The sequence below is a fragment of the Asparagus officinalis genome, chromosome 10 (assembly GCF_001876935.1).
Source record: "Asparagus officinalis chromosome 10, Aspof.V1, whole genome shotgun sequence".
Taxonomy (NCBI): domain Eukaryota; kingdom Viridiplantae; phylum Streptophyta; class Magnoliopsida; order Asparagales; family Asparagaceae; genus Asparagus; species Asparagus officinalis.
The window spans coordinates 3,814,853-3,824,204 of record NC_033803.1 but is presented as its reverse complement, the minus strand read 5'-3'; the positions used below and the strand labels follow the sequence as shown (position 1 = coordinate 3,824,204).

General features: G+C 37.3%; 1 protein-coding gene across 1 annotated transcript in view; it reads right to left on the bottom strand.

Moving 5' to 3' along the window:
- Positions 6,780 to 9,352, bottom strand: part of LOC109825502 (abscisic acid 8'-hydroxylase 1-like) — a 10,174-nt gene continuing 7,601 nt past the window's right edge. Inside the window, 7 exon segments of the mRNA XM_020392357.1 lie at positions 6,780 to 7,543; positions 7,633 to 7,751; positions 7,995 to 8,101; positions 8,202 to 8,361; positions 8,459 to 8,845; positions 9,304 to 9,349; positions 9,351 to 9,352. The exon segment at positions 9,351 to 9,352 is cut by the window's right edge and continues 307 nt beyond it. Coding sequence (XP_020247946.1) covers positions 7,444 to 7,543; positions 7,633 to 7,751; positions 7,995 to 8,101; positions 8,202 to 8,361; positions 8,459 to 8,845; positions 9,304 to 9,349; positions 9,351 to 9,352 — 921 coding nt within the window. The 3' untranslated portion in view covers positions 6,780 to 7,443.

The window sequence follows — 9,352 nt, the reverse complement described above, 5'->3', positions numbered from 1 at the left end:
TTGGGGTGGGGTGGGGTGGGGGGGGGGGGTTATTGTGTCTCTTAAGCGAGTGGTTACATAGGTGAGAGAACATGAAAATCATGTAAAAATTGTGACATCGAAATATGTCTTTCCTTTTCTTTATTCTGAATAGAATTTTGAAAATCATATAAAGCAGGGTTTATCACGTATTTTGAGTAGACGTGTAAACTAAATATAGCTCGTCTTGTTATTATTTTTCAAACTATCACAAGTAAAGAGTTTAAACAATTCCCAAAGTTCGTTTCCCCTTCCTGGCCATAATTAATACCTTAGTTTAGGCAAAATAGCCAGATTGATATATTTTTTCGAGGTTTGGTGACATGTTGGTATATATTTTTTTAGTTTTGTCAGATTGGTATATATTTTTAACTCCGGTGTCATATAGGCCTTAAATTTGGCCGGAGTTACTGTTTCGGCCTAATTTAGTTATTGTTCCGGTCAAAAATCCCATTAGTCCAGGTCAGAATAGTAACTCCGATCAAATTTAAGATCTATATGGCGTCGGAGTTGAAAAAATATAGAATAAGAGAAGAAAGGATGGAAGCTCCTCAGGTCTTACCTAGAGCTACACTCTTTGCTAAAAACAGAACAACCAAAAAAAAGTTATAAAAGATCACAAAGCTATAATGATTGGGGATTCATGTAGAGTTTCGATCTCTATCATAAAATTCTTCCCTCGTAGGCTAAATATAGAATAAGAGAATGAAATATGTGAGAATAAACTCATATAGTTAGCTCTGGTGTAAAGGATATGAAACAATTACCATATTCATTATAAAATACTATTAAACTTGTAAAGAATTCTGTGTAGTATTAAATGTGTCGTTCAGTAATTTTTGATAGATGTTAAATGAGGTATTAGAGTCAACTAATATTAAATATACGTTTATATTAAGTTTTTAACAAAAGAAAAATGGGTATGGTTGGTACCAAGTATAAATTTTATGCTTAATAGTGAGGTGTCATATTCTCATTCACTCATTCTAATTCCCAATCCATGTATTTTACGTATAACACAACTCATAATAGATATCCACACCTCATCTTCCCCAATAATTCTCATATAATCGCCGGACACTGGAGAAAGACAAATGCATAAAGGGCGCTTCTACAGGGACCTCAAATAAGGAACCCAAGAGGGGACAGGTGAGATGTCCCCCTCCGGTTGGATGATGCATTGTTCATGAATAGTGTATCATCCAATCGGAGGGTGACATCTCACCTCTCTCCCTCTTAGGTCCTCTATTTGAGGTCCCGGGGCATTAATCATGCATAAATATTAGTCTAAACTTTTTATCTAAATAAGGCAAAAAAAACCATATTATTGTGCCGAATGAATATTTACGTGTGACCCGGTTCGTGAGTTTGCACCCAACACCATATTCCCACACGCCGCTTAATTTCTTTGAGCATTTTCCAGAAATTGTTTATTGCTCCCTATCTATTGGATAGTTGGTTCAGCAAAGACTGTCAATCCTTCAAAACGTGTAAAATAAAGATGGTATTTTTCGAGATGCCAACGTGAATAATGTCCCAAGGAACTTACCAAATCTGTGATTTTATTATGCATTTTGAGGCTTCTAATTTGTAAGACTTGATAATATGAAGTTACAAATCATAACGCTGCTTATTTATTAAAGGGAGCGGTTGGCAACCGTGACGTTTTTGTCGTTTCTGTTTTTATTTTTAACAAAAATAATAAAACACGTTTGGCAACCGGGACGTTTTTTTGACTTGACCCTTTACAAAATCTAAAAAATAAACACTTTTCTCAAAACACCAAAAAGGTGTTTTGAGATTTCGTTTTCTCATCTAAGCCGTCGCCGCCCGCCCGTCGTCCGCCCGCCGCCGCCGCCGTTTTATAAATAATAACTAAAAATGGTGTTTTCAAAACATGTTTAAAAAAAACACCATGGCATTGTGTTTTTCTAAAAAACACAACAAAAACAAACATCTCGATTACCAAACACACCAAGTTTTCCATAAATGATTTTAGTGCTCTATTGAGATGTTGCCACGTGCCATATAAGTTGCAGCTGAATTTTTGAATCAGCTCCATGCTAGGGCATAATAAAACCCCAAAAACTGTTAGGATTGTGTCTTTGATTCTTTGTATAACTTCATGAGAATTAGATAGAGTTAGAGATCTATCATGATTAAGAGATTGAGTCACATCATGAATAGGAGTTTAAATTATATTCTAATTAGAAAGTTAGGCTAGATATAGGGTTTTGGATTCCCTATATATATTCTTCTATTATTGGAAGAAAAACCAAGGTCAAGGGAGAGAGCGAATATTCCTTTATTATAGTGTTAGTAGAGGGTGTAGGCTGATTCAAGAATATTATGCAAGAGGCGAGGGTTTCGTGATCTTTATCTTTGCAAAAGATTATAATATTAGGAGATGATTTCGCAGTCTTTGTCTGTTTAAAAGATTGTAAAGAGTGAGTTTTGAAGAGAATATGAGAGTTGATTATGTATGTAAGAGATCAGAGTTTAGTTGTTTCTCTCGTAGTTCTCCCTAATACATAGTGGATTTATTATATTATTACCCGTGGACATAGGTTGAAATTGATTGATCGAACCATGTAAATCTTTGTAAATCTGGATGTTCTTTTTTCTTGACTGGTCGTGGTTAGTTTATATGTTTATAATCGTGGGTTGGCTTCTGAGTTGTAGAGATTAGGCGGGGCAACTAAAATTCCCCAACAAAAACCTCAAATTTCTATCCCAAATTTAATTTTTTTTTTCCGCCCCCTTTTTTTTTAGCCCCCCCCCCCCCCCCCGCCCCGCCTCCCGGGCCTTTTCATGATGCGCGATTTCTTAAGCAGGAACATTTCAATCGGGAGGTTTCAGCAAGAATGTACGCGCTACAATCAACAATGACCATTAAATTCGAGGCTTTGATGCGAGAAATTAGGGTTTCAAAGGACGCAAAGAAGAAATCAAGGTACCTCAGTTCCAATCCCCAGTTTCCCCCCATCGAAATTCAGTAGAATGCAGAGAAAGTTCATTTCTTGGTAACCAAAATCGCGTGAATTAATTGAAGCCCCAAGTCTTTAAACCTTGATTTACCAGTTTGCAGTGGTATCATTGCTTGAACATCTATGCGGAGAACTGTATTAGGCGAGGAGCGTTTAAAGAAGCGATCTTTTCTGGTTTCGGTTCCCATTGATACCACACAAGAATGAATACAGTGAGGGAGATTGTAATTGATAAATTCATCGAGGCCATGGCAGTCGCGCCTTCTGTGCTTGAAAGAGGCTGTTTTATTGGCAATGCTGTTAGAACTTTATTTATTTATTTAGAAGGAATCTTGGAAGAATGCGGCGTCGATGCTATTTGTGGCATACCAGCTGCTCACACCATTAGAGTCATGGTGTACGTCAACGCTAAGTTGGTGAAGCAATTGGGCTTGATAATGGAGGAACCTAACGAGTTTGACGCCATGATAGCTGCTGGAGATATAATCATTGCCTCGGATCGGATGTATGTAGAAGCGTGATGCTGAGTCGCCAAGGGGTGAGCACGCTCGTGGATTTGACGGTGTTATCGAAGGGAGGTAGTGAAGTGTTAATGGGTGCAGATTGGATGAGTAAGTTAGATGACATAAACTTCGATTTTAATAAGCTTCAGGTGAAGTTTTCCTTTTGATGGTCAAGGAAGAGTTTGGCAAAGTATAAGGCCTAATGGTGCAGAGGTTAGTAAGGATAAGGGGATGGCTAAGGACGAAGCTCAGAAATCCAACTTCAATATGCGTCCTGGACACTGATATGGACTCCATTGACTCCAGCATGATGCACGCCATGGAGAGCAAGGTCACCCTGTTCCTCTTTCTCATAAAAATCTATTGTCGCCTGAATTATAAGCTAAATTTCTAGATATGCTAGATCTTTAATTTGGAGATGGGGTTCCACAAGAATAACCTCTACAGACTGGAAAATAATAAAGAATGATGTGGTCACCTAGTTTGGCTGTAATTTCTCTTAAATGAAGTGCACAATCCACTATAAAATTAGAAACATAATAATTTGATGATGGATTTGATTATATTAGACATTCTCATTTAGACAGCTCATTCAATTCATAATGCGCTACGAAAGGTTCAATTGCCTATTTCTACCATCAATAATGAGCCAATCATCATCATAAAGGAAAGCCAAACCTTAAATAAGGCCCGTATCTATAGTCCACAATAGGTGTGGGAGGTGGCCCAAACATGAAGCACTTAAAAATGGTTACCTTAGTAGTATCTAAAATCATGAATTTTTTTTGTGGGATCATTGCAGGACCTTTTTTCTTTTTAGTTTGCTTTACTGGTATATAGAGAGTTATTATATGTATTGCTTGATTTGGCTGAAGTCTTTTTCAATGCTGGATAGATAATTTGATAGCCAATAAATTTTTTCGTGCTACAGAATGTGACTAACCGACATGTAACTAATCAGTACAATAAATTGGATGAAATTTGCAGTTTTTTCCTTGTGAAAACTTTACAACACCAAGTATTCTACTTTTTGTTCTCAATACCTTCTTGCTTATTCTTGATGCCTTTCTCATTTTATCTTGCTTCGTAAAATCACCCCCACTTCAAATTCATTCGCTACCTAAAGATATTGACATTTGAAAAACGTGTTGTGGTGTGGTTGTTATGACTATATTTTGAATTGTCATCCCTTGATATCTTTACGTTATTGCCAAATAATCAAACATTTAAGATAGTTCTTTTTTTTTTTTGCAAATTGATTGTTAATTTGATATAACTCCCATCTTTTTATTCATCCATTCATGGTTCTTGCTCTAGCTAGGGTTCAAGGCCGTTAGCTTGATTCAAAATGTCAACCTATTGTAGCATCATGCTTGTTATTTTTTGAAGGTTTGGTTCTTATTTCCATAGCGATTGTGGCTAGAAGATGTCTTATGGACTTAAATATTTCAATTAGTTCTTCTATCACCACTCCTGTTATGCAACTTCCGCTTCTGCAGATTCTTATAAAAAAAATACCCTTATATCTTCTTCCTTATCTCCATTACATTACAAATTTAAGTTTTTTTTTTTGACGGATTATTTTAACAAAGATATGAAGCCAATCAAAAGAATACTCCATATGTCGTCGTACGACAAAAGAAGCTGGACTTTAGGCACTTGCTGTGTACTTGCTTTTGCACGAATTGATTATGAATGTTGGCCGATTACACTTAGTTAGCATGCAATTGAGCTGCTTTATATCGTGAAAGAATGCTTTGGCACCGGCCAATAGTAGAAAAGCTTATGAACAATCTACATGTGGTACACTGCGATTAGCTGAAAGTACATGATTAAATTTCTATTAAACTAGACAGCCTGCATGGTGTCAATTAGAATAATGCAGCGATGCGTATCTCCTCTGATTATTAAAGGATGAAGTGGTCCTGATGCAGTCAATCCTGATCATGTGTTTCTGTTCTTACAGAACCTAGACCAAATAGAAAAAAATTGCTAATAAAATGTATATTGCATAATATAAAGATTGGTTAAACCGTTAAATAATATCAGGATTAGGCCATATACGTCGGCGCTGCTCTAGCTGTGCATGAAATAAGACTTTCCAAGTTTGGTGTGATGCTAAGGTTTCAAACTTGATATCTTAAGAAAACGAATTGCTATATGATGATATTTGATGATGAAAAAGATATCAATTGTAACTTTAGTTGGTCCTTTATAGCCGGCCATTGATAAGTAAGATGTTGATATTTAATATTTTCCATGTAATGAAACTGAAGTTAATTTGATAGCGTAAAGCATGACAGCTTACATTACATACGTTTTCGACTGTATTATATTCTTAATCTAAGAAAAAGAAATGAAAGGATGAAAATGAAGTGATTGGAACATGATGTCATGTGTCAGTATAGTCCAACAGTGGAAGAAAGCATAATGAAAATGAAAATTGAGACCGATACTTGATAGTTTAAACTTTTACAGTGTGTTTGGGAGATGACTTAGGGAATGGAAGTAAGGGGAAAAGTTTCACTTCCTTCCCTTCCCCTTCATTACACCCCAATTTGGGGTGTAAGATTTTGCCTCAAATTTCCCCTCATTCCTTTCCTCTACCCTCCTAAATGGAACTCCCAAACAATGTTAAAATTAGATTTCTCTTCCCCTCCCCCTCTCTACCCTCCATCCAAACAGGCCATTAGATAATGTGATCCCCGGCCAATGTTTAAGATCTATTAAAACTCCTCCCTGTCATAAAATCAACTATGTTAAGCATTACACTTGCTGGACCATCATATCTTCTATATTCTATTGCTTAGAAACTTTCTCATAGTCTTCATGGAGATTACAGGGATGTGGTCAACTTAAGATTTGATTAAATGAGCAAATGAGATGGAGATCTTTTTTAAGGGTTGTGTAGAGACTCACATCTGTCCATGGACTTTTAGTATCTTATTCTACTATAGTATTGAACTTTTGACCTCTGAATAGATCCAACAATTTGTTGGGATTGTTTAATGGAGACCCAGCTCATCAAAATTAAACGTCTCAGTATTGATATACTAATAATTTCTTAACCTCACAGGAGAATTAGGAAGGTTCTCGAGTGAAATGTGCATGGTCTGCTCCTAAGATTTCCTGAATTAGCATGAAAAGTTCTGAAATTAAGTGATTATTGTTCTTGAATTAGTATATAGTATTCATATTACAATTTTAACCAGGTTCAGCTTATGCTAACATTGTTTTTTTTTATTAACCTTGGCTAACAATGTAAGTTGATGTAGCTGTTTTCTAAACAATTTAGTTCCTTTCAGTAAAGACTTTACAATGGATTGATTTCTGACTAATTTTGCGAGCCTTAGATCACGAGAACTTATACTAAATATTAACTCACGGACATTTGCTTTGAAAATATTAGTGCCTACGTAGTCCAACCTCACACTAATTGACAGAGACTTTCAAACAACACCTATCAACTTTACTTTCAGTATTTATCATTTGAATTAGACAAATTGCTGATATCCAAATGGATAGGTCAAAGTTGCCAGAGTTTCGAATGTCATAGTCCACAACAACCAGTTAGAGTCGGTATACACACAAAGTACAAACTAGTGTTATGAAAACTTTCAACAAAATGTCATATTTCTCATTCCTGTATCATTGATTACATGAATAACAACAGCCGGTCCAACTTTGGGTTATTCTGTAAAAAGAGGAAAGAAAAGAAAGAAAGAAAAAAAAAAATGTCTGTTTGCTGTTATTCTCATTTCTTCAAGTGTGTCTCTTAGCTTTTCTGTGCCCTCCCTCTGAGAGAATTGAGGAGCCTTTGCCTTGCTCCTCTCGTCGTCGTGCGTAAGCTTCCTCTTCCCTGAATTAATCTCTGTACAATGATTCCCATAGCCTGTCAGTATCTTTCAAACTAATTCGCTATTATTTTCTCTCTCTCATTTGTCGGTCTTGAGATATAATTTGATGGGCAATCCATTAGGAGGCAGAGCAAAAGGTCCAAACTGAATCCCGGTCTCAGATCCTAGCAATGACCACCTGAAACATTCGAGAATTTGGATGAGGAAGAAATTAAGAAATATTGTAGCTCGAAGACGGTCATGATACTGGTGTGAGCTTATGATTACCTGTATTTTGTGGTGAGGTGATGGAGGAGAACTAGGATCTCTAGTTTTGCCAGCTCGTTCCCAGGGCATGAATGGGTCCCATTTCCGAAGGGCATGAAAGTGTTTGGCTTGGGAGCAACCTATATCATGTGATAGTTTAGATAATTTTGTTTTGCATGTTAATTATAAGTTTATAATTTTGTTCCGGAGAGCCCGCTTTTTTAATCGCAGTCGACTATTTTCTAATAGATGTTTGTGATTTGCACTAAATGAAAGGTGGAAATGAGTACAGATCACGTATTGAGCGACTTAAAACTATAATAAATGGTTGCGACTGAGGAAGCTCGTGCGTTTCCGCGATGAATATGTCATAGATTTCTTACCTCAAACCTTGAGGGATCAAACTTTTCAGGCTCAGGAAAGTTCTCTGCACTGTGGTGAATGTTCCTAAACAGGGGAAGGACTTTCCATCCCTTCGGTATGAGGTACCCTACAATACAAAATTAAGAAACATAGCCTTTAGTCCTAAACATCAAAGAAAGAAATCATTTAAAGTTGAAGCAAGACACTTGAAAAACCAATGAGCTCACCATCATACTCCACATCCTCTACTGCTTCTCTAAAGGTGAAAGATAGAATAGAAGCAACCCTCATTGTCTCCTGAATCACCTTTAATGTGAAAGGCATCCTCTTTGTATCAGCCCAAGTCAACGTCTTCTCTTTAGTTTTCATTATCTCCTCTTGCTCCTCCTGTACAAAGAAATCACATCAAATATGATCAACTAATCCGGACTCTGATACCGCTTGTTAAAGAAGAAATCGACTAAATGGACATCAAATAACTTACAGTCACAGCTCTGAGGATGCTCGGATTTTCTCCCAAGTGCTTAACAATCCAAGTGAGTACACTGGCAGTGGTATCTCGAGCGGCAAAAACGACTCCGATGATATTGTCGGCGATTTGTTCAACCGAGAGTGCTTCTTCCGGCTCCATGAAGGAGCCTAGAAGATCGTTCACTTCCACATTCCTCTCTCTCCTCGACGAAATGATGCTTGCTACGATATCGCCCAGCTGTCGCCTCGCCTTCATTGACTTGTGAAATAGCGCTCCCGGTACGTTGATGGGCATCGAGTTGTATCCTTTTTCTAACGTATAGTAGTGTTTTTTTAGCTCATCGACGCAGGTGATTTCGTCCTGGCCAAATATTGACAGGATCGCCACATTGAACGCATACTGAAGAACAACAGCTTAAAGTTAGTGCATGCGCATACAAACATTGTTTATACGTTCAAATTTGTCTGAGTTGATAGGAAAGCATGACCACTATCGCCCGATTATGGACAGACCACCTATAGTTCTATAGTTGCAAATAGACCGCCGCCTGCGTGAACCTTTTAAATTCTGTTACCCGTAGCGATAGCGAAACACCGTTTGATAAATAGACCTCACGACGGTAAAAGAGTAAACAAATTTCACGAGGGGTCTATCAGCAACAATAAAACTATGAGCGGTCTATCTACAATTGCGCGATGGTGCACCCACGGAGTCTATCCACCACGACGTTACTTTTTCTGTCTCCAGATTACGTGATAATTTTAGAGTGTGTTTGGTAACCTTCTAAAATTTATCGTCACATGATTCTGACACTGACAAATGAATGTCAGATGTACTCCACAACACGGTTAGCTTACTGTTTTCATTTCTTGAAAAGTGTTGACGATTTGCCCCTCCCACGACCGA